Consider the following 25908-nt stretch of genomic DNA (forward strand, 5'->3'; position numbering starts at 1 on the left):
TCATCAAAAGTTCTACAGCTGCACCATCGAGAGCATCCTGACCAGTTGCATCACCGCCTGGTATGGCAACTGCTCGGCATCTGACCGTAAGGTGCTACAGAGGGTAGTGCGTACAGCCCAGTACATCACTGGTGCCAAGCTTCCTGATATCCAGGATCTATATATAGTGGGGGAAAAAAGTATTTAGTCAGCCACCAATTGTGCAAGTTCTCCCACTTACAAAGATGAGAGAAGCCTGTAATTGTCATCATAGGTACACGTCAACTATGACAGACAAAATGAGAAAAAAAAATCCAGAAAATCACATTGTAGGATTTTTAATGAATTTATTTCAAAATTATGGTGGAAAATAAGTTTTTGGTCAATAACAAAAGTTTCTCAATACTTTGTTATATACCCTTTGTTGGCAATGACACAGGTCAAACGTTTTCTGTAAGTCTTCACAAGGTTTTCACACACTGTTGCTGGTATTTTGGCCCATTCCTCCATGCAGATATCCTCTAGAGCAGTGATGTTTTGGGGCTGTCGCTGGGCAACACAGACTTTCAACTCCCTCCAAAGATTTTCTATGGGGTTGAGATCTGGAGACTGGCTAGGCCACTCCAGGACCTTGAAATGCTTCTTACGAAGCCACTCCTTCGTTGCCCGGGCGGTGTGTTTGGGATCATTGTCATGCTGAAAGAACCAGTCATGTTTCATCTTCAATGCCCTTGCTGATGGAAGGAGGTTTTCACTCAAAATCTCACGATACATGGCCCCATTCACTCTTTCCTTTACACGGATCAGTCGTCCTGGTCCCTTTGCAGAAAAACAGCCCCAAAGCATGATGTTTCCACCCCCATGCTTCACAGTAGGTATGGTGTTCTTTGGATGCAACTCAGCATTCTTTGTCCTCCAAACACGACGAGTTGAGTTTTTACCAAAAAGTTATATTTTGGTTTAATCTGACCATATGACATTCTCCCAATCCTCTTCTGGATCATCCAAATGCACTCTAGCAAACTTCAGACGGGCCTGGACATCTACTGGCTTAAGCAGGGGGACACGTCTGGCACTGCAGGATTTGAGTCCCTGGCGGCGTAGTGTGTTACTGATGGTAGGCTTTGTTACTTTGGTCCCAGCTCTCTGCAGGTCATTCACTAGGTCCCCCCGTGTGGTTCTGGGATTTCTGCTCACCGTTCTTGTGATCATTTTGACCCCACGGGATGAGATCTTGCGTGGAGCCCCAGATCGAGGGAGATTATCAGTGGTCTTGTATGTCTTCCATTTCCTAATAATTGCTCGCACAGTTTATTTCTTCAAACCAAGCTGCTTACCTATTGCAGATTCAGTCTTCCCAGCCTGGTGCAGGTCTACAATTTTGTTTCTGGTGTCCTTTGGTCTTGGCCATAGTGGAGTTTGGAGTGTGACTGTTTGAGGTTGTGGACAGGTGTCTTTTATACTGATAACAAGTTCAAACAGGTGCCATTAATACAGGTAACGAGTGGAGGACAGAGGAGCCTCTTAAAGAAGAAGTTACAGGTCTGTGAGAGCCAGATATCTTGCTTGTTTGTAGGTGACCAAATACTTATTTTCCACCATAATTTGCAAATAAATTCATTAAAAATCCTACAATGTGATTTTCTGGAGAAAAAAATTCTCAATTTGTCTGTCATAGTTGACGTGTACCTATGATGAAAATTACAGGCCTCTCTCATCTTTTTAAGTGGGAGAACTTGCACAATTGGTGGCTGACTAAATACTTTTTTCCCCCACTGTACTAGGCAGAGGAAGGCCCAAAAAATTGTCAAAGTCTCCAGTCACCCAAGTCATAGACTGTTCTCTCTGCTACCGCATCACAAGCGATACCGGAGTGCCAAGTCTAGGACCAAAAGGCTCCTTAACAGCTTCTACCCCCAAGCCATAAGAATGCTGAACAATTAATCAAATGGCCACCCGGACTATTTGTTTTTACACTGCTGCTAGTCGCTGTTTATTATCTATGCATAGTCACTTTACATTTTACCTCGACTAACCTACTGTACATACACAGCAGTTAGGACAGCTTTTTCCAAACAAGGGTCGTGAGAGAAACATAAAAAATTGTGCTTGTTTCGTAGAACTGGGATTATGTCAGTAACCTCGAGTAGCCACTAAATACGGTTGTAATTAACAGAGTGGGTTCAGTTTTCTTCCTACAAATGTGTCTCTATCTTTTGAAAAGTTTAAGCTACAAAATATTATGACATCACTGAAAGATAAGACTCTAAGAAACATGTACAGTGGGGAGAACAAGTATTTGATACACTGCCGATTTTGCAGGTTTTCCTACTTACAAAGCATAATTTTTATCATAGGTACACTTCAACTGTGAGAGACGGAATCTAAAACAAAAATCCAGAAAATCACATTGTATGATTTTTAAGTAATTAATTTGCATTTTATTGCATGACATAAGTATTTGATCACCTACCAACCAGTAAGAATTCCGGCTCTCACAGACCTGTTAGTTTTTCTTTAAGAAGCCCTCCTGTTCTCCACTCATTACCTGTATTAACTGCACCTGTTTGAACTCGTTACCTGAATAAAGGACACCTGTCCACACATTCAATCAAACAGACTCCAACCTCTCCACAATGGCCAAGACCAGAGAGCTGTGTAAGGACATCAGGGATAAAACTGTAGACCTGCACAAGGCTGGGATGGGCTACAGGACAATAGACAAGCAGCTTGGTGAGAAGGCAACAACTGTTGGCGCAATTATTAGAAAATGGAAGAAGTTCAAGATGACGGTCAATAACCCTTGGTCTGGGGCTCCATGCAAGATCTCACCTCGTAGGGCATCAATGATCATGAGGAAGGTGAGGGATCAGCCCAGAACTACACAGCAGGACCTGGTCAATGACCTGAAGAGAGCTGGGACCACAGTCTCAAAGAAAACCATTAGTAACACACTACGCCGTCATGGATTAAAAACCTGCAGTGCACGCAAGCTCCCCCTGCTCAAGCCAGCGCATGTCCAGGCCCGTCTGAAGTTTGCCAATGACCATCTGGATGATCCAGAGGAGGAATGGAAGAAGGTCATGTGGTCTGATGAGACAAAAATAGAGCTTTTTGGTCTAAACTCCACTCGCCGTATTTGGTAGAAGAAGAAGGATGAGTACAACCCCAAGAACACCATCCCAACCGTGAAGCCTGGAGGTGGAAACATCATTCTTTGGGGGTGCTTTTCTGCAAAGGGGACAGGACAACTGCACCGTATTGAGGGGAGGATGGATGGGGCCATGTATCGTGAGATCTTGGCCAACAACCTCCTTCCCTCAGTAAGAGCATTGAAGATGGGTCGTGGCTGGGTCTTTCAGCATGACAATGACCCGAAACACACAGCCAGGGCAACTAAGGAGTGGCTCCGTAAGAAGCATCTCAAGGTCCTGGAGTGGCCTAGCCAGTCTCCAGACCTGAACCCAATAGAAAATCTTTGGAGGGAGCTGAAAGTCCGTATTGCCCAGCGACAGCCCCAAAACCTGAAGGATCTGGAGAAGGTCTGTATGGAGGAGTGGGCCAAAATCCCTGCTGCATTGTGTGCAAACCTGGTCAAGACCTACAGGAAACGTATGATCTCTGTAATTGCAAACAAAGGTTTCTGTACCAAATATTAAGTTCTGCTTTTCTGATGTATCAAATACTTATGTCATGCAATAAAATGCAAATTAATTACTTAAAAATCATACAATGTGATTTTCTGGATTTTTGTTTTAGATTCCATCTCTCACAGTTGAAGTGTACCTATGACAAAAATGACAGACCTCTACATGCTTTGTAAGTAGGAAAACCTGCAAAATCGGCAGTGTATCAAATACTTGTTCTCCCCAATGTATATATGTGTGTATATGTGTGTGTTTTATATATATATATATATATATATATATATATTTGCGAGAAATAAAACATGGGGGATTGGAAGTGATGCAGACAATTACATTGATGGAAGTTACAATCTATCTGCAATATTAAAGCTAAAAAAAATTAAAATAAGAAAGAATTGAGAGAGCATTTCCATCCATGCATGTGCGCCAGGGAAAGTTGGTGAAGTGTGTGTGTGTGTGTGTGTGTGCATGTGCGTTTGTACCTGTGTGTGTGTGCTTACGTGCATGTGCACGGGATAGGCGGAACTCCTGTGTGAGCTCTTGTGAAGTGAAAGGTTAAATGGAGTGAATTGCTGCATCTTACTCCCTGTTGGGAAGCAGCATACTGAATGTCCATATTCTAATTAGAGACGTTGACAGAGAGGCTAAGACAAACATAGCCCATAGGAACCATCTGTGCCTACAAGCACAGCTCTGATGGTGTTTGAACCCAATGATGAAGTAACCCATAATGACAATGCAAACACTTGGTAGGCAACAGACACGTCCTGCAATCTGGCCTCAACATGGCAGGAGCTTCATTGTGGTGTGTGTGTATGTGTGTGTGCATGCGTGTGGCCCAGGTGGAAGTCCCTGACAGAGAGACCATTAATGTGAGTCAGTCTCCCCTGCTAAACTGTGCGCTATCAGCTGAGTAAAGCCTACCAGTCCTGTAAGTCCTGGCTCCTAGCAGCCCATCCTGTGCCAGGCTGAGGAGGGTTGGGGCTCTCCTGTCCTGACTCAGCCTAGTACAGTACCACAGTATACAATATGTCTGGACAACAGTGATTCCGATGGAACTTACTGTATTCTCTAGCTGACTTCATTGTACTGGAATGTTAGCTGCACCTCTGTTCCTGAAAATAGTGGCATTGGTTACAGAGTTCAGGAAATCCCATAGTTACTAGTGTATGAATATTGTTGCTTGGTGAACACCTCTGCCAAGGCCAATTATCTCCCTGATCCCTGCCTTACATTCCATTCATCCATTCCATTTAGAGATGTTTTGGATGTGAATGAAAAGTTTAGCTAGTAATATAACTATAGCTGTGACTTTGCAGGAGAGATGTGTGGCTTCATGATAACCTCCAGAATCTCACTGGGAGTTTATACTGTTCTCACATCTCCAGTGTTCCCACTGTCACATCAGTCACAGGGCTGTGAGCTTCCACCTCCAGACCTGCTTTTGCTTTTGGGGGAGAATGTTCTGTGAGTTATACTTCTGTGGCTTTCAAATCAAATATTACTGATTCCACTCATATTCTGTCACTTTTACGGCTCCTTATCCTTTCAGCACTCAATCTACCAAACACACACACGTACACAGATACACACAAACAAACAAATGCATGCATACATGCAGACATGCAGACATGCACACCCACAACGACTTAAAGCACTTGCAATTGATTGAAAACCAAAAGTATAAACAATTGAATCCATGCTTTCAGCAACGGGAAGTAGAGGAGGACTTGGAAAACAACACAGAAAGTAACTTTAAAAACCGAGTCTATTCAGGAGGACAGAGAAAATGCCTTCCTAGTGCTGAATTATACATTAGGGAGTGGAGCAGCCTAACTTTTGTACATGACTGGTTTCTGGGACAGAGAATCGCTTTCTCACTGGACTGTGGCTGACTCTCTCCCCCATGTAGAATATGGCTAAGTGGCAAGGTCTGAGTTTGTCTCACTCTGTGGACTGGATGTGCCATGAAGACCACAGTGGCCAGACCAGATTGGCCATTTCTTGTTTTTACACTAACAATTGTATTACAATGCATTTAGGGCCAGGAGTTTTTCCAGATCATGGGACCTGGCCAGAACAAATCTGGGCCCTAGTTATAATCACAACTAAGGCCTAGTCTTTCCTGGTCAGATCACACAGTCAGGAAAAACTCCTGGCCCTCAACTTAATGTATACCAGAAATTGTGGAGAACATATGACCTCCATCACTGGGCTGGTCTGGTCTCCCCCACAGTGAGTCCATGGGGAGCTCCAGGGAGAGATCCATTCCAGCCTCGTCCACATAGTTAGGATTCCAGGGTGAGGTTATCCTGAGAAACTGGGTTCCCTATGGAGGAGCAACATCTGCATGTTACCTTTTCACCTACGTTTCCACCCACCATTCCAAACATATGGGCAGTGCTCCTCTTGAGTATTGTTCATACAGCATAGTGATTAAAGTAATACTGAATGTGTAAAGCCTTTCCTTCTTGTACACAACTATTTCTGTATGTATCAGTAATGCATGTATGGTGTCAGGCAACAGTATGTGCCTCCTGCTGTGCTACTGGTGTAAATATCTCCCAGTGTTCCTCCCCCCTCCACGCTCACGGAGTCTCACAGTCACATTCAGAGAGCCGTGCCTTAAGCGGAAAAGACAGAGGAGACATGTCATTTCCAACCCCCTTAGAGAAGATAAGGCACTGACTGTCATACGTCTTGCAGTTGATTGGGGCTGAGAAACCCAGGTCAGATTTATCTCTCTCCCACACACACATCACCCACCTATTTACACCCCCTACCTTTCTGCACATACCCTGAGAGACACTCAATGTGACACACACACACACACAACACACACAACACACACACTCCGTCCTTGGATCTCACCCACAGCTGGAGAGAAATCAGATCAGCATGAGTGGGCACTCCATGTTCCGTGAGAGCACTCCTCTCTCTGCTGACGGATGGATAAGAGAGAAAGAGAGAGAATGATGGCTCAGTGACAGAGTGGGGACAGGTGAGGGACACTCACACGCCAGCCTCAGTATCTGTGCTTACATTCCATTTTGGTCCCGCTCCAAGACTCCACTCAGTGGAAAAGGGTTGCAGGGACTCTGGCTTAAGTGCTCCATTTGTAGCTGTCGGAAGTACATTGTGTTTTCCCCTCAGTCCAGAGAAGATCACAGAGGACTCAGGTGTTTCTCTTTCCTCTAGCTCTGTCTTTCAGGTCAGGGTCTCTCAAAGGGCTGAGTTACAGTACAGCGTACAGGGACATTTGATGCATGGAGAGTTTCTGTCCCTTTGGCCCTAGTAATTTCTCCTCTAAGTTAAGCAGAAACCCTGGGAAGCTCACTGGAAGGTCCAGTCCCCTGACGTCCTCCCAGGAAACATCTCTCTCTCTCTCTCTCTCGCTCTCTCTGCTAAGGTGTGTGGGCTCATATGATAAGCAGCACACATCACATTTGCTGAGTCCCACGAGAATATGATGCGACAAATGGTGTCTAGAAACAGCAGCTCGACTGCCAAAGCAACAACACCCCCCCTCCCAAACCATAGCTCATCTCATTCACCTCCAGACTGTACACACAAAGTGGTATCCTCTCTCCAGGGTAGCAGCAGCAGCCAGTCGGACCCAGACAGACACAGAAGGGCTGGGGAGTCCTAGTGGGGGAGGGGTCCCCCAGGTTGGCAGCGCCCTTGTGCTTCTTCTAATGAACCTCTGCCTGTGGCACTCCATCACCATGACAATGCCCACTAATGACCCCGTGTTGGGTGTGAGACGTCACAGCCCCCTCCCTCTCCATCACAGCCCTGCCGTCAACACAACCCTTTACCAACACTCCCTCTAGAGCCGTCCGTCACCCTCACTACAACGCCCACCTGGGACTAACAATAGCCCTGTGTGGCTGACTATGGCTATATCACACTGTAGCTGTGCAGCCTTCAGACACCATACAACCATCCTCATCCTTAAAACCACTTATGGTATATAGTATCAATCTGAGTTGGACAGAACTGTACTTAAAATATAGTCACCCGTGCCTCTTGAGTACCATTCTCCATATTAGGCTATTTATACCAATCATGTATATCATGTGTATAGAATATCTGTTCATTTACAGATATAAGGTCAATATCTGAGGTTGAATTATAACCTGTATAATTATAATACTGTATAATTATAATCTCTTCTGCGCTCATGAAATGTCTGTCATTGGCTGTAAATCATTATAGATCTCTTATTGCTTATCACATCTGCAACTTAAAACAAGCAGCCATCTCAAACAAGCAGCCATCTCAAACAAGCAGCCATCTCAAACAAGCAGCCATCTCAAACAAGCAGCCATCTCAAACAAGCAGCCATCAAGTGAGCTTTGATGTGAGTAGTGTGTGGGTGCGTATGCAGCCGTTCTGACAGTTTAACTCAAGAGGCATCTTCCAGCTCTTTTTATGTCAACACTTTAGGTGTGTTTAAAGAGATGACAGGATGAGATACTGTAGTACACTCTATAATACACTCTGTAGAACACTCTGTAGTACATTTATATTTACATTTTAGTCATTTAGCAGACACTCTTATCCAGAGCGACTTACAAATTGGTGCATTCACCTTATGATAGCCAGTGGGACAACCACTTTACAATTATTTTATATATATATATATATATATTATTATTATTATTTTATTTTTTTGGGGTGGGGTAAGGGGGGGTAGAAGGATCACTTTATCATATCCCAGGTATTCCTTAAAGAGGTGGGGTTTCAAGTGTCCCTGGAAGGTGGTGAGTGACTCCGCTGTCCTGGCGTCGTGAGGGAGCTTGTTCCACCATTGGGTTGCCAGAGCAGCGAACAGTTTTGACTGGGCTGAGCGGGAACTGTGCTTCCACAGAGGTATGGTGGCCAGCAGGCCAGAGGTGGATGAACGCAATGCCCTCGTTTGGGTGTAGGGAATGATCAGAGCCTGAAGGTACGGAGGTGCCGTTCCCCTCACAGCTCCGTAGGCAAGCACCATGGTCTTGTAGCAGATGCGAGCTTCAACTGGAAGCCAGTGGAGTGTGCGGAGGAGCGGGGTGACGTGAGAGAACTTGGGAAGGTTGAACACCAGACGGGCTGCGGCGTTCTGGATGAGTTGTAGGGGTTTAATGGCACAGGCAGGGAGCCCAGCCAACAGCGAGTTGCAGTAATCCAGACGGGAGATGACAAGTGCCCGGATTAGGACCTGTGCCGCTTCCTGTGTAAGGCAGGGTCGTACTCTGCGAATGTTGTAGAGCATGAACCTACAGGATCGGGTCACCGCCTTGATGTTAGCGGAGAACGACATGGTGTTGTCCATGGTCACGCCAAGGCTCTTCACACTCTGGGAGGAGGACACAACGGAGTTGTCAACCGTGATGGTGAGATCATGGAACAGGCAGTCCTTCCCCGGGAGGAAGAGCATCTCCGTCTTGCCGAGGCTCAGCTTGAGGTGGTGATCCGTCATCCACACTGATATGTCTGCCAGACATGCAGAGATGCGATTCGCCACCTGGTTATCAGAAGGGGGAAAGGAGAAGATTAATTGTGTGATAGTAATACTATGTAGTGTAGTACACTCTATAATACACTCTGTAGTAATAATGTAGTGTAGTACACTCTATAATACACTCTGTAGTAATAATGTAGTGTAGTACACTCTATAATACACTCTGTAGTAATAATGTAGTGTAGTACACTCTATAATACACTCTTTAGTAATAATGTAGTGTAGTACACTCTATAACACACTCTGTAGTAATACTCTGTAGTGTAGTGCACTCTGTACTGTAGTAACTCTGTAGTACACTCTGTTGTACACTCTGTAATACACTCTGTAATACACTCTGGACCAGTGTCATGTCAGTGATCAAAGCTGTTACAGGTTGGTTTACAGCGTTGTATTTGCAGTTGATGATGATAACATAGGACTGGAGTAAAAACAGTGGGGCTAAGGCAAAGTGTGAAGCTAATACATCTTCTGAGACCAGCTCTGCCCTCCCACTCTTACTGATCCATAGTCCTATCCACAGCCTCTGTGTTACTCCCTCTCCTCCTACACTTTATCCCTGTGTGTGAGGTTGCTACTCCAGGAATCAATCATTCCTTTAATTTCAGTCAGCCTTATTACTGTTGGGAGCTCAGCAACTCAGCATCAAAGGCTGTTATGTGCTCTCCCATCTCCAAGTTCCTCTCAGCTCTCTTACTTAGGGTTTTAGAAAATAATTATATAACCCACTACCTTGGCGTTACAAGCGCCGTGCTCTACCAGCTGAGCTACAGAGGACCGCGTGGCAGAATACAGTAGTGTAGCAGTCTCTCCATGATAAGCCTCTGCACTGCTTTGATATATGACTGATCTAGGAGCTGGCATCACATCACACTCTCTCATCCACTGTCCCACAGCTAGGGAAATTGCAAATCAGTTCTAAGGTTTTGCAAAATATGTGTGGAATAACTTTTAATAATTGAGTTTAATTTATATGATTTGCTCAGATGAGCAGTTTTCTGGACTGCTACAGTAGGAGTAAAGTAAGTATAACTCTCCTCTGTGTTCTTGTGTTGTAGACCCAACATGGACGAGGCAGAGAAGTACCAGCAGAGAGTGCAGGCTATAGCGGTGAGTCTCAGGGTTTTAGTTCCACCTTATGTATTTATTTGAACTTATGCATTGATAAAGACGCACAACAATGGTCAGGGCAGTGAGACATTTACTCTGCATCTGTCACGTTCTTCGTGTAAAGGATAGGACCAAGGTGCAGCGTGGTATGCGTACATAGTCGTTTATTATATAAACACCGACAAAATAACAAAATCCAACAGAACGTGAAGTTCAAAAGGCTAAACATCCAACAAGCCAAACAGAAACAAGATCCCACAACATAGGTAGGCAAAATGGCTACCTAAGTATGATCCCCAATCAGAGACAACGATCGACAGCTGCCTCTGATTGGGAACCACACCCGGCCAACATAGAAATACACATTCTAGATAATCACATAGAAATTCACACCCTGACCAAACCAACTAGAGATCTCTATGTCAGGGCGTGACAGCATCAAGGCAGTCATCTGTAAATAGTTACCCTTTTTAACCTCACATTCTGCAGAAGTTAACACAATTAAAGGCATTCTAACATTAGGCATACAACACACACACACACAGAGCACATTGACATTTACTATACATTATGCTTATATGATGGATATTTCCCCCAGCCATGTACATCCACACACATACACACACGTCACATGCCTGCTCTCCCCCAGGTCTGTCCATGTGTTTGAATAATTCAGTTGGGTTGTGCTGCATGGCATTTGCTTCAGGGCCACTATTGACCTCATCAGCAGGGTTAAACACTACAGGGACCTTGAGCATTAGGAGACAGTAGAAATACACACACACACACACACACATATATACACACACACACATCATGCCTTCTCTCCCTGCTTTATCCTGTCTTTCTTTGATGCAGTTGTCATGGGGTGCTGAAGGTGGGTGTGGTGTATGAATCAGGCGTAGGACGCAGAGGCTCAGTCCAAAGGCTTTAGTGCAATATTCACAAAAGACAAAAGCACAATAAGCCCGAAGGCGAATACACGGCGCACACAGGCGACAAAACAAACGGCGCACAAACATGTGCAAAATAACCTCTCCAAAACACTGGAGGGAAATAGTAGCTCCAACATGAAACAGAACCGCAATCACACACAACGACAAGCACACACAACGAGAACTAAATAGGACACTAACGAGGACTAACAAGACACAGGTGTACAACATCCAGACAAAACCAAACGAACATGAAACATAGATCGGTGGCAGCTAGTACTCCGGGGACGACGACCGCCGAAGCCTGCCCGAACCAGGAGGAGGAGCAGCCTCGGCCGAAACCGTGACAGTACCCCCCCCTTGACGCGCGGCTCCAGCCGTGCGCCGACCCCGGCCTCGGGGACGACCAGGAGGACGCGGAGCAGGGCGCGCGGGATGGTCCTGGTGGAACTCCGACAGGAGAGATGGGTCTAGGATGTCCCTCCGCGGCACCCAGCACCGCTCCTCCGGGCCGTACCCCTCCCACTCCACGAGATACTGGAGACCCCCCATCCGGCGTCTAGAGTCCAAGATGGACCGAACGGTGTACGCCGGAGCCCCCTCGATGTCCAGTGGGGGTCGGAGGAGTCTCCCCTAGCTCATTGTCCTGGAGTGGACCAGCTACCACCGGCCTGAGAAGAGACACATGGAACGAGGGGTTAATATTCTTATACTCAACAGGTAGATGTAACCTATAACACACCTCGTTCAATCTTCTCAGGACTTTAAAGGGCCCCACAAACCGCCGACCCAGCTTCCGGCAGGGCAGGCGGAGGGGTAGGTTTCTGGTAGAGAGCCAGACTCGATCTCCGGGTGCGTACACCGGCCCCTCACTGCGGTGGAGATCGGCGCTCGCCTTGTGACGAAGGACGGCCCGCTGCAGGTGGACGTGGGCAGCGTTCCACGTCTCTTCCGAGCGCCTCATCCAATCATCCACCGCAGGGGCCTCGATCTGGCTCTGCTGCCAAGGTGCCAGAACCGGCTGGTAACCTAACACACATTGGAAGGGGGTTAGGTTGGTAGAGGAGTGGCGGAGAGAGTTCTGGGCCATCTCGGCCCAGGGAATGTACCGTGCCCACTCCTCCGGCCGGTCCTGGCAATACGACCTCAGAAACCTACCCACATCCTGGTTGACACGTTCTACCTGCCCGTTACTCTCCGGGTGGTACCCTGAGGTAAGGCTAACCGAGACCCCCAAACGCTCCATGAACGCTCTCCAAACACGGGAGGTAAACTGGGGGCCTCGATCAGACACTATATCCTCGGGTACCCCGTAATGCCGGAAGACGTGGGTAAATAGGGCCTCAGCGGTCTGTAGGGCAGTAGGAAGACCCGACATAGGGAGAAGATGACAGGCCTTAGAGAACCGGTCCACAACGACCAGGATGGTGGTATTCCCCTGAGAGAGGGGAAGGTCTGTCACAAAATCCACCGAGAGGTGGGACCATGGTCGTTGTGGAACGGGCAGGGGTTGTAACTTACCCCTGGGCAGATGTCGGGGCGCCTTACACTGGGCGCACACCGAGCAGGAGGAGACATAAACCCTCACATCCCTAGCCAAAGTGGGCCACCAGTATTTAGTGCTAAGGCAATGCACTGTCCGGCCGATACCCGGATGTCCAGAGGAGGGTGACGTGTGAGCCCAGTAAATGAGTCGATCCCGAATCTCGAGCGGAACGTACTTCCGACCCTCAGGACACTGTGGAGGGCTGGGGTCGGTACGCAACGCTCGCTCGATTTCGGCATCGACCTCCCACACCACCGGTGCCACAAGGCAAGACTCCGGTAGTATGGGAGTGGGCTCAACGGACCTCTCCTCCGTGTCATACCGCCGGGACAGCGCATCCGCCTTACCATTCTGGGACCCAGGGATGTACGTGATTTTAAATACGAACCTGGTGAGAAACATACTCCATCGAGCCTGGCGAGGGTTCAGTCTCCTCGCTGCCCGGATGTACTCCAGGTTCCGATGGTCAGTCAAAATGAGGAAAGGGTGTTGAGCCCCCTCAAGCCAATGCCTCCACACCTTAAGGGCTTGAACTACAGCTAACAGCTCCCTGTCCCCAACGTCATAGTTACGCTCCGCCGGGCTGAGCTTCTTTGAGTAAAAAGCACAGGGGCGGAGTTTAGGTGGCGTGCCGGACCGTTGAGAGAGAACGGCCCCTATACCAGCCTCAGACGCGTCTACCTCAACCTGAAAGGGTAATGCGGGATCCGGATGCGCCAGCACCGGGGCCGACGTAAACAGGTCCTTCAGTCTCCTAAAGGCCCTGTCTGCATCGGCTGACCACTGCAGGCGCACCGGACCCCCTTTCAGAAGGGACGTGATGGGAGCTGCCACCTGTCCAAAACCCCAGATAAACCTCCGGTAGTAATTCGCAAAGCCCAAAAATTGCTGCACCTCTTTTACAGTAGTTGGGGTTTGCCAATTACGCACAGCGGACACACGATCCACCTCCATTCTCACCCCTGACGCGGACAACCGATAACCCAAAAAGGAGACCGACTCCTGGAAAAACAGACATTTCTCTGCCTTGAAATATAGGTCGTGCTCCAACAGCCTCCTCAATACACGACGCACCAGGGTTATATGCTCGGCTCGGGTAGACGAGTACACCAGAATGTCATCAATGTACACGACCACCCCTTGTCCCTGCATATCCCGGAAAATGTCATCTACGAAGGATTGGAAGACTGATGGAGCATTCATCAACCCATATGGCATGACGAGATATTCGAAATGACCTGACGTGGTACTAAACGCTGTCTTCCATTCGTCACCCTCCCTAATGCGCACCAAGTTATACGCGCTCCTGAGATCCAGTTTTGTGAAAAACCGCGCTCCATGCAATGACTCCGTCATGGTCGCAATCAGAGGGAATGGATAACTGTATTTCACAGTAATCTGATTGAGACCACGGTAATCAATGCACGGGCGCAACCCTCCATCTTTCTTTTTCACAAAAAAGAAGCTTGAGGAGGCGGGAGAAGTGGAGGGCCGAATGTATCCCTGTCTCAAAGATTCGGCTATGTAAGTCTCCATAGCTTTTCTCTCCTCTTGAGACAAAGGATACACATGGCTCCGTGGGAGCGCTGCTCCTGCCTGGAGATCAATCGCACAATCCCCCTGTCTATGAGGAGGCAACTGCGTCGCCCTAGTTTTGCTAAACACGAGAGCTAAATCCCCATATTCAGGCGGAATGTGCAGTGCGGGCACTTGGTTTGGACTTTCCACCGAAGTCGCCCCCACGGAAACACCCAGACATCGCCCCTCGCACTGAGCAGACCACCCATCGAGAGCCCTCTGTTGCCACGAAATAGCAGGGTTATGGGTGCTTAACCAGGGAATCCCTAGCACCACTGGGTACGCAGGAGAGTCGATTAGATACAGCTGTATAGTCTCCTCATGACCCCCCTGCGCACACATCCGAAGTGGCGCTGTGATCTCCGTGATCAACCCCGACCCCAACGGGCGGCTATCTAAGGCATGAACGGGAAAAGGTTTGTCAACAGGTAGGAGAGGGATCCCTAACTCTAAACAAAACTTCCGATCAACAAAATTCCCAGCTGCGCCTGAATCTACTAGCGCCTTATGCTGGGAATGAGGTGCAACCTGTGGAAAACAAACAGGTATACAAAAGTGCGCAACAGAAAGCTCTGGGTAAGTGGGATGTCTACTCACCTGGGAGGCCCCCCCAGTGCGTGGCCTGTTGTCTTCTCCCCCGGAGAACCCTCCCCAGCACCTGGCCGCAGTGTGCCCTCCACGACCGCACTTGGTGCAGGAGACAGGCCCCCTCGGGCTCCTCCTCCTCCGTTCTCTAGCGCCGGCACCCCCGAGCTCCATAGGGCTCGGCTCGGAGGTGCCGGAGGGCGGAATGGACGGACTCCCCTCGGGACGTCCACGGGTGGCCAGCAGGGTGTCCAGACGGATGGACATATCGACCAACTGGTCGAAGGTAAGATGGGTATCCCTGCAGGCCAACTCACGTTGAACGTCCTCTCGTAGGCTACATCGAAAATGGTCGATGAGAGCCCGTTCATTCCACCCTGCATCCGCCGCTAGAGTCCGGTATTCTAGAGCGAACGCCTGAGCGCTCCTCCTCCCCTGTCTCAAATGGACTAGACGCTCCCCCGCCGCTTTGCCCTCAGGTGGATGGTCGAACACGGCCTTGAAGCGGCGGGAGAACTCGGCGTAGGTGATGGTGTTGGCGTCCATCTTCCTCCACTCGGCGTTAGCCCACTCCAACGCCTTGCCCGTGAGACAGGAGATGACAGCGGAAACGCTCTCGTGTCCCGAGGGCACCGGGTGTACAGTGGCCAGGTAGAGCTCCACCTGCAGGAGGAACCCCTGACACCCGGCAGCTGTTCCGTCATACGCCCTCGGGAGCGAGAGCCGAATCCCCCTGGGTTCCGAACCTGGGACTGGTGGACCGACCGATGGGGTGGACAGGGTAGGTGGAGGTGTGGGTACCCTGCTGGCCTCCCATCGGTGCAAGGTGTTGATTACGTCCTGTAGAGCGGTCTCCAGTTGTCTTATCTGGCCATCTTGCCCACGGATATGCTCCTCGAGCGACACAGGCGTCACTGCCGATCCTGCTGATTCCATTATGGTGTGTGATTCTGTCATGGGGTGCTGAAGGTGGGTGTGGTGTATGAATCAGGCGCAGGACGCAGAGGCTCAGTCCAAAGGCTTTAGTGTAATATTCACAAAAGACAAAAGCACAATAAGCCCGAAGGCGAATACACGGCGCACACAGGCGACAAAACAAACGGCGCACAAACATGTGCAAAATAACCTCTCCAAAACACTGGAGGGAAATAGTAGCTCCAACACGAAACAGAAGCGCAATCACACACAACGACAAGCACACACAACGAGAACTAAATAGGACACTAACGAGGACTAACAAGACACAGGTGTACAACATCCAGACAAAACCAAACGAACATGAAACATAGATCGGTGGCAGCTAGTACTCCGGGGACGACGACCGCCGAAGCCTGCCCGAACCAGGAGGAGGAGCAGCCTCGGCCGAAACCGTGACAGCAGTGGGGTCTAGTTCTTATTGAAATAGGTTAGACCAAAATCGTTTAAATTCTGATCTAAATTAGCCCTTCTGTTTAGTGTAATCTAATTGCAGTTGCTGTTGAAAGGAGGGGAAACTTTTTGACAATTCCGAAGGGATAGTAGTGGTGGTTTCCAGTCTCATGCCTGGATTGGTGCTAATGTATGGGAGTGAGCCGCTCCTCCTTACGGAGCATGAATGTGCAGGATGTGTGATATGTGTGTTACTGTCAGACTAGCTCATGAAGATGGAGTGCTGGCATGCCCACATGCTCCTAGCCTTGCTCCTTCATCTCCGTTTCTCTGCACTTTGACCTTAAAGAACCAGCTGTTACACAGGTCAACAGCAGATATGACTAAGGGGCTTGTCACTGTAATCGACTGTCACAGCTTTAAAGTTATACTGTAGTATGATATACAGTACTGTACTGTAGTTGTGGTGTTATCTTATCCTTCACTAGCCTCATTCAATTGAGAACTATGACTATCTCAGTAGAGCTTAAAGCAGTGTGAGCTGTGGGACTCTGTGTCTCTGTGGTGACACACGTCTGAGATGCTTAACAGGAAGTGCTCCTCATAAGGTTCAGGAACATAAGTATATCTCTACCTCCACTCAGCCCTAAATCTCTCTCTTTGTTGGTCTCTTTCTCTTCTTCTCCCTTCACCAGGACAAGCGACGTAAGCAGCAGGAGGACGAGAAAGCAAGGAGAGAGATGGAGGAGGAGTGGCTGATGCAGGCCCAGCGCAAGGTCTGTCTGGATCTGTCTGTCTGTGCTTCCCTGTTGTCCTGTTGCCAGGGAGCCACATGGCTGGCAGCTGGTTCACATGCCCAGGGTGGAGCCCTCCTGTGTGATGATCAACACAATTAGCTCCATAACACCACCAGACAACATCCCTAACACCATGAGGCGTCCTGAGGCATAATGTTGAGCTCCACTCTATTCCTCTATAACAGTATTTTCTTCCTTCTTCCTGTTCACCTCTCTTCTGCACATAATCTTACCATGATCTCTGTAACTGAGAGAAATCACATGAAAAGAGAGAAACTGAAATGATGAGGTGGTTGTAGAGAAAGAGGGAGGGAGTGAGTCAGAGTGAGCGAGAGAGAGAGAGAGAACTGTGCATTGTGTTGATCTTTGTCAGTAACTCTCTCCTCCACTGGGACCAGCAGCACTGATCCCATTAACTTCTTCACGTCTGATCAGTGGTGGAGTGGCTAGAACCGCTCCATCAACACATAACACTCAGGCAGCCGCCCACACAAACAGTCTACTCTACATTACTGGGTTTGCCTGAGGATGTGTGCTGTGCTGGTGGCACCAGCCATACACATGGCAGAGGAATGAGAGTTGTCTGAAGCCACAGGGCTTCCTTCTTCCTCCTCAGTGTGAAGTGTGAGAACAGTCTCTTGTTCCCACTTAGCCCAGCAGTTATTCACAGCTCACTTCCCCTCCTGTCTTACATTATTATCTGACCCTGAGCACAGTAAGAGACTGGCCCGCATGGAGCGGTCACATAAGTTCCATCCAAAGGGTTTCTGTCCTGGCAAATAGTCGTGAACAAGGCACACTTAGTGTCACCACCACTCCAATATACTGTTGTGTCATTGTCACCACTGTCTGTCTGTTGTTGTGGCTCGGCTTCCTCTCACACTTCCCACGTCGTCGTATGGCTAATTGATGAGGCTTGGAGCCAGGTAGGACTATGTTCACCCATCGGCTTGGTGTTGTCATACCCGAGTTGGAATGACAGGAGAACCCCTCCTTAAAGTCACTCCTTTACTGTACCTCTGGGCTCTGGAAGGTTTCTACTTCAAAGGTTGAAAGGGAACTCACTGAGTCGCAGCCAATACGGGTTGGTCCATTTACAAACACTCTCAAAATGTACATGGTCAGGTTGATTATTGTCAGTCTCAATCAGACCCCTTGTGATCAAGCCTTCACCCGGGTTCGAGGATGTGTGGCTCTCTGAGCCCTCCCTGTGAGGGAGCCGGAGTTGGGGGCAGTTTCTCCCTCTCAGACAGACAACACCAGGCTCTTGGCCTCACTCATCTTGCTGGTGATCCAAAATGGCAGCCAGAGCTCTGTGCCTAGCGGCTGTTTGTTTTGGTTACTGCATACTGGATGACCGTTTCAGTATTCATAGAGACAGAAGGCTTTTGTTGTTTTTTGCTTTTTCTGCTATGGGGAATTTGGGAGAATAGGCTTGTTTTGAAAGGATGAGCTGGCAGGTGGGGGAGCTGCATGCTGAGCGATATGGCTCAGAGCGTAGGCCGTTCCATGCATATGCTAACTGCACAGGACACAGCAGACCCTAGTCATAGTCACCAACCCTCTCTCTCTCTCTCCATCCCTCTCACTCTCTCTCCATCCCTCTCGCCCTCTCTCTCTCATCCCTCTCTCTCCCTCTCTCCATCCCTCTCTCTCTCCATCCCTCTCTCTCTCTCCATATCTCTCCTCACAGCGGAAGTCCTTGAGGGACCAGTGGCTGAGCGAGAACCCTCAGCCTGCCCCTGGGCGCAGCGCTGAGGACTACACAGAGGAGTGAGACACCCACGGCACACCCACAGCGCGCACACACACACACACACAAACACACACACACAACCTATCACTACCCATGCCTGTTGGCTGAGGGAGTTAATATGCTCAGATGTTTATATATCTCTTACATAAAGCACTTGATACGGACCCTCCCCTGAACTGTAGTCATGCCTCTGCATGTATGTATTGTATGTGTGAATGCGTTTGTATGTTAATGTGTTGGTTTCATGTGTCATGGGATGTTACGGTCATCATCGTGTGTATGTATGTGTATTAGGTTGCCAACTGAAGAGGATATAGTGGAGGTCATTGAATCCACAAGCTACACAGTCACCAATGCCCAGAACCACAGCCAGGCAAGTGGAGAAAGCAGATAAATTCTGAGAACCTGAGGTTCAATATGATTTCTAATATACTAAAATCAACTAAAATACCTCAGTTCCATATTAAATAGCTTATCAGATTTTCCCCAATATATACTGAACAGATATATAAACGCAACATAGAAAGTGAGCATTTCTCCTTTGCCAAGATAATCCATCCACCTGACAGGTGTGGCATATCAAGAAGCTGATTAAACAGCATGATCATTACACAGGTGCACCTTGTGCTGGGGACAAGAAAAGGCCACTCTAAAATGTGCAGTTTTGTCACACAACACAATGCCACAGATGTCTCAAGTTTTGAGGGAGCATGCAATTGGCATGCTGACTGCAGGAATGTCCACCAGAGCTTTTGCCGGATAATTGAATGTTCATTTCTCTACCATAAGCCACCTCCATCGTCGTATTAGAGAATTTGGTAGTACATCCAACCGGCCTCACAACCGCAGACCACGCATAACCACACCAGTACAGGACCTCCACATCCGACATTGTCACCTGCAGGATCGTCTGAGGAGGGGGACAGGGGGTGCTGAGGAGTATTTATGTCTGTAATAAAGCCCTTTTGTGAGGAAAAACTCATTCTGATTGGCTGGGCCTGGCTCCCCAGTGGGTGGACCTGGCTCCGAAGTGGATGGGGCCCACTTGGGAAATCCATAGATTAGGGCCTAATGACTTTATTTCAATTGACGGATTTCCTTCTATGAACTGTAACTCAGTAAAGTCTTTTGAAATTATTGCATGTTGTGTTTATATTTTTGTTCAGTATACTTTTTTTTACCCCAATGGTCTGTTTTACTCAATAGTCTCAATGTTTTAACATCAATAACAGCTGATTCAGTTTGAAACTGTGTAATATAAATAGCTTCAATATTTCACAACTACAGCAGTTCAAGATCTTTTTCCTCACTAAGTCTTTGATTCTACAGAGAATTAATATTCAGCAGACACCACTCTTCTCTATAGTAAAGTATCCACTTGGTCATACAGTTATGACCTTTTCAACAGATTTGTTTCTGCCTCCCTTTGGAAATCAAACCACATTAAATTGCAAGTGCCAATCCCCTGTTAGTTGGAGTGTATGTAGTACGCTACCCTATGGAAAACTCTTAACTCTTTGACATTTAGCGACATTATAGCCCTACACATTAAGGGAGCCCTAAAGGTTGTCTATCTATTAACTGACAGGACATTGACCCCGTACCAACTGTGAACTCTACAGGAGAACATACACTGAGTGTACAAAACATTAGGAACACCTTCCTAATATTGATTTGCACCCCCCTTTGCCCTCAGAACAGCCTCAATTCGTCGGGCATGGACTCAAAGGGGTCAAAAGCATTCCACCAGTAGCGGTGCGTGGGTAAAATCTCTGGGGAAGCCAAGCCAGAAAGAAATGCCATATTAAAATGTATGTGTTGTGATAACTGCGTTGTTTGCTCTATAAGCTGTTAGTTCATATGCCTTGACACCTTGATATATAGGCCTAAGGCCGAGACAATAAGAAGCCACAGTGGCAGCATAAATTCAACCACACCTTTGTTTCATCACAAAACCGGAGAGCAACATCTGTCCGGTGAAGTCCACAAAACATATTGCATGTAACAAACAGTTACATGACCTACAGCATGGTCAAGCAAGTTAATGTTTCCGACATTTTCGGACTACTAAACAACTGTTGATTTAGAACACCGGAGTGTTACTGCATGTCGCAAATAAAACAGGAGCTGCCTCCACTATTCCAGCACCATTTCAACTTCAACATTTCAACATCAAATCACCTATGCTTAGTCTAATACAGTGACAACTAAAAGATACCAAAAACGATTTAGTCCAATCAACGTACAGCTGTCCATGGTACTGATGTGTGTGCATGTTGACTCACCCTACTTGTAGAAAAACCCCAATGCCATCCTCCTCTCTTTCATGTTGCCGAAACGGTCTACGACTTGTCATACAGTACACGCTTTTAGTTTTTGTTGTCCTAGGCTATCTGGCTAAAATGTTTGCTCGCTAGCCCAACTTACTTTCATGGGCAACGATGAGCCAGCTAGTTAACATTAGTCTACTACAGTGCCTTGCAGTGCCCCCTTGGTGTTTTTGCTATTTTGTTGCATTACAACCTGTAATTTAAATGGATTTTTATTTGGATTTCATGTAATGGACATACACAAAATAGTCCAAATTGGTGAAGTGAAATGAAAAAAATAACTTGTTTAAAAAAATTCTAAAAAATAAATAACGGAAAAGTGGTGCGTGCATATGTATTCACCCTCTTTGCTATGAAGCCCCTAAATAAGATCTGGTGCAACCAATTACCTTCAGAAGTCACATAATTAGTTAAATAAAGTCCACCTGTGTGCAATCTAAGTGTCACATGATCTCAGTATATATACACCTGTTATGAAAAGCCCCATAGTCTGCAACACCACTAAGCAAGGGGCACCACCATGCAAGCGGCACCATGAAGACCAAGTAGCTCTCCAAACAGGTCAGCGACAAAGTTGTGGAGAAGTACAGATCAGGGTTGTGTTATAAAAAAATATCCGGAACTTTGAACATCCCACGGAGCACCATTAAATCCATTATTAAAAAAGGGAAAGAATATGGCACCAAAACAAACCTGCCAAGAGAGGGCCGCCCACCAAAACTCATGGACCAGGCAAGGAGGGCATTAATCAGAGAGGCAACAAAGAGACCAAAGATAACCCTGAAGGAGCTGCAAAGCTCCACAGCGGAGATTGGAGTATCTGTCCATAGGACCACTTTAAGCCGTACACTCCACAGAGCTGGGCTTTACGGAAGAGTGGCCAGCAAAAAGCCATTGCTTAAAGAAAAAAATAAGTAAACACATTTGGTGTTTGCCAAAAGGCATGTGGGAGACTCCCCAAACATATGGAAGAAGGTACTCTGGTCAGATGAGACTAAAAATGGTGGTGGCAGCATCATGCTGTGGGGATGTTTTTCATCGGCAGGGACTGGAAAACTGGTCGGAATTGAAGGAATGATGGATGGTGCTAAATACAGGGAAATTCTTGAGGGAAACCTATTTCAGTCTTCCAGAGATTTAAGACTGGGACGGAGGTTCACCTTCCAGCAGGATAATTCTAAGCATACTGCTAAAGCAACACTCGAGTGGTTTAAGGGGAAACATTTAAATGTCTTGGAATGGCCTAGTCAAAGCCCAGACCTCAATCCAATTGAGAATCTGTGGTATGACTGAAAGATTGCTGTACACCAGCGGAACCCATCCAACTTGAAGGAGCTGGAGCAGTTTTGCCTTGAAGAATGGGCAAAAATCCCAGTGGCTAGATGTGCCAAGCTTATAGAGACATACCCCAAGAGACTTGCAGCTGTAATTGCTGCAAAAGGTGGCTCTACAAAGTATTGACTTTGGGGGGGTGAATAGTTATGCACACTCAAGTTTTATCTTATTTCTTGTTTGTTTCACAAGAAAAAATATTTTGCATCTTCAAAGTGGTAGGCATGTTGTGTAAATCAAATTATACAATCCCCCAAAAAATCCATTTTAATTCCAGGTTGTAAAGCAACAAAATAGGAAAAATGCCAAGGGGGGTGAATACTTTCGCAAGCCACTGTACATCTAGCTACATATTGAACTTCCATCCTCTCAGGCCAGAGGCACAATGTATGAATTTAGGGTTGGATCAGAATTGCTGTTATAATCATTGTCCAGTACGGAGAATTAAGTAAAACCACAAGTCCAAATCCCTATCTCCATCCATGGCTTATTTAGAAAAGGTGACATCAATAAGGGATCATAGCTTTCACCTGGATTCACCTAGTCAGTCTGTCATGGAAAAAGCAGGTGTTCCTAATGTTTTGTACACTTAGTGTATATAATATATTGGTCCATTACGTGAACTTTTACATTCAGGTTCATGTATGGTCCATATTTAGCTCACACTTGGTAAGGACAGTCAGTGTGGTATTCATCTCTAACGCTCATGGCGTGACGAAGCTGAGCCCAGCGCCACACTTCTCTAATGATTACTGTGACATATTTATGGCAGTGCGTCGGGCCTGGGAGAGATCAGGGATGAAGAGTAAAGTGTTTGGGGGAGACAGTGACTGTAGCACCGATTGGACCTGGGGTTCCACTTAAAATGGTCTCCTCTGTTTCCCCATAGGCTGACATTGAAGAGGGTGGGATACCAGGTAAGCTTCACCTGCATGGTCCTTTAGCCCTAGGCCTGGATATCTCTTTCACTCTCACTTTCTCTTAGACCATCCTGCATGTGACTGTTCTTTCATCTCTTTCTGACTGACATTAATGTAATCAGGATGACAGAATGAAGCCACAGCTGTGATTGTTTTATAATTGATATGATATAACTCAAACGCATGATTGTCGCACAGCACATTAGCCTTTGTATATGGAAAGATGCAGTACAATGGTTTTGTATTAGCTCACTGTATCTTTATCCTTTAGACATCATCAAAGCTGCTGGGAGTCAGATCCCTGGGCCAATAATGGAGAGGGTTCTCCGTGAGAATGGACTGGAAGGTCGATCAGGTACTGTACGGGGAGGAGTCCACCACAGAAATGTGATAGTGCTCATCATCATCCTCCACACCATTGATTTGGGACAGGCCCAGTCATAGTGAAAATCTATACATACCTTCGCTATGAGGGAAACCATATTTCTCTCCATATTATTCTCAATATGTGTGTATTTACTGAGTGGAGGGACCTTGACTTCCTGTTCCTGTGGCTGGGTTTTGCCTCCAGGGTAAGGCTTAACGATGTGGTTGGCTGGGGTGAAGGGCTGGAGCAGAATGCAGGCGATAGTTATATTTAGCCCACTTTGTTTCTTTTGGTACATTTCTGATGCATGCTGGGGGCTATGGAGAGTGGAAAGGGTACTGGGTTGTGCACTGTGAGGCTGCACATTGACCATGTGTTGTTTACTCATGTTGTGCAGGCTGACATTAGCAAAGAGGGCTCTGACATATGCCACAAAAATGTGCCTCCTCACCCTTCACCTTCTGGTAATGTAGGCCTTGCTTTAGGGGAAAGGCTATATTGATAGTATTTGAGTAGTGGTATGTGGAGAATATAACATTAATATTTTATGTTTATGTAGCCCAGGTAATCCATGCTCTGACCATGATTCCAAATATAGTGACTTGACTGTTATATTGCCCTGGATAATTTCTCCCTCCTCTGTGTTGCAGTGCTGGGGATGGTTGCGGTGCAGGTGGAGAGGGATTCAAAGACAGGGGTCACCAAGGTCAGGTCTGTGGTGCCCGTGTCTGGAGCACCCGGGGCCTTGGGGGAGACGGTGTTCAATGACAGCAGGAAGAGCGTCCACCACGTCGGCGGGGAAGAGGGGCAGCCTTCTGTTGAGGAGCTGGGACAGATCCTCAGTGTCATCAACGATGTTGGGATGCAAGTTCTGCTAGATGAGGTCCCAGTTGTACCACAACAGAAGGCAGAGGAGGAGATAAAGGTTGGTGGTGGGATGGAAGAGGAAGTGGACATTGTGGAGGACCCTGCCACACCAACAACCCTGGGCTACAATGAGGAAGAGGTTGAGGGGCATGGGGATGATGAGATGGACGAGGAGGTAGGAGTAGGTCAGGTAGACCTTGTGGAGGGCGCTGTCACACTGACCTTCCTGGGCTACACTGAGGTAAAGGCAGAGAGCAAGGGTCTGGGCCATGAGGATGATCGAGAGTTGGTGAAGGTGGAGCGGGTGATCATTTCTGACGTGGGTGAGGAGGAGATTGTTCTTCAGTCTCCGGTTCTTGGGTCTGAGACTGAACCCTTCCTGGGCTACACTGAGCAAGAGGTTGAGGCTGTGGGGCATGAGGATGATGAAGAGGACATGAGTGGATTGGTGGACTTTGTGGAAGGCTCTGTCCCACCTGCCATCCTGGGCTACACTCAGGAAGAGGTTGAGGATCTGGGACATGAGGATGATCCCCCCAGACCAACCCCACGCTACAGAGCAGAGGAAACAGGAAAGAGGGAATCCGAACACAAGACCAAGTGCTGCTCTATCATGTGATGCTGCATACACTGGCCAAAATCTCTCTCTCTCTCTCTCTCTCTCTCTCTCTCTCTCTCTCTCTCTCTCTCTCTCTCTCTCTCTCTCTCTCTCTCTCTCTCTCTCTCTCTCTCTCTCTCTCTCTCTCTCTCTCTCTCTCTCTCTCTCTCTCTCTCTCTCTCTCTCTCTCTCTCTCTCTCTCTCTCTCTCTCTCTCTCTCTCTCTCTCTCTCTCTCTCTCTCTCTCTCTCAATGGTCAACATTGTCTAAAATGCACAGGGTGTGCTCCAGAGAACCGTGCCTTTGCTCCTCATCTAAAATGTCACTGGTATCCTCTGAGACTACAGTACCACATGGCTTGTGTCATGGAGTGTTTACTGTTATCCTCCGCTCTTCAAACAGCTCTGTGAACAGACTCCAGTGTGACTGTTACTAAGCCCTTCTGCCTCCTGCTGGACACAGTTAAGTAATGCAACTAGGTTTTACTGCCAGAATCCCAGCAGCACTCATCTCACACTCCTCCTCTGCCTTTTGGATTTGTTGTATCAGCCAGAAAAAAGTACTCAGCATTATGTCCTCTAGGAATGCACCAAAGATGAAGAATAGAACAACCACTGATCTGTTTCTTTTTGGAAATAGATTTTTAAATTATTATTATTCTCAGAAATTCCTGATGTGCCTATTTCAA

At 47.4% G+C, this 25908-nt stretch overlaps 1 protein-coding gene across 1 annotated transcript in view; it reads left to right on the forward strand.

The window, feature by feature from the left end:
- Positions 1–25256, forward strand: part of LOC311104015 (uncharacterized protein) — a 39163-nt gene extending 13907 nt beyond the window's left edge. The window contains exons 2-8 of the mRNA XM_084145662.1: positions 10191–10242; positions 16950–17030; positions 18745–18824; positions 19102–19180; positions 23359–23386; positions 23661–23744; positions 24407–25256. Of these exons, the coding sequence (XP_084001788.1) occupies positions 10198–10242; positions 16950–17030; positions 18745–18824; positions 19102–19180; positions 23359–23386; positions 23661–23744; positions 24407–25242 (1233 nt within the window). The 5' untranslated portion in view covers positions 10191–10197 and the 3' untranslated portion in view covers positions 25243–25256. The remainder of the gene's footprint in view (positions 1–10190; positions 10243–16949; positions 17031–18744; positions 18825–19101; positions 19181–23358; positions 23387–23660; positions 23745–24406) is intronic.
- The last annotated feature ends 652 nt before the right edge of the window (positions 25257–25908 follow it).

Source organism: Coregonus lavaretus (assembly GCF_964263955.1).
Source record: "Coregonus lavaretus genome assembly, chromosome: 28".
NCBI lineage: Eukaryota > Metazoa > Chordata > Actinopteri > Salmoniformes > Salmonidae > Coregonus > Coregonus lavaretus.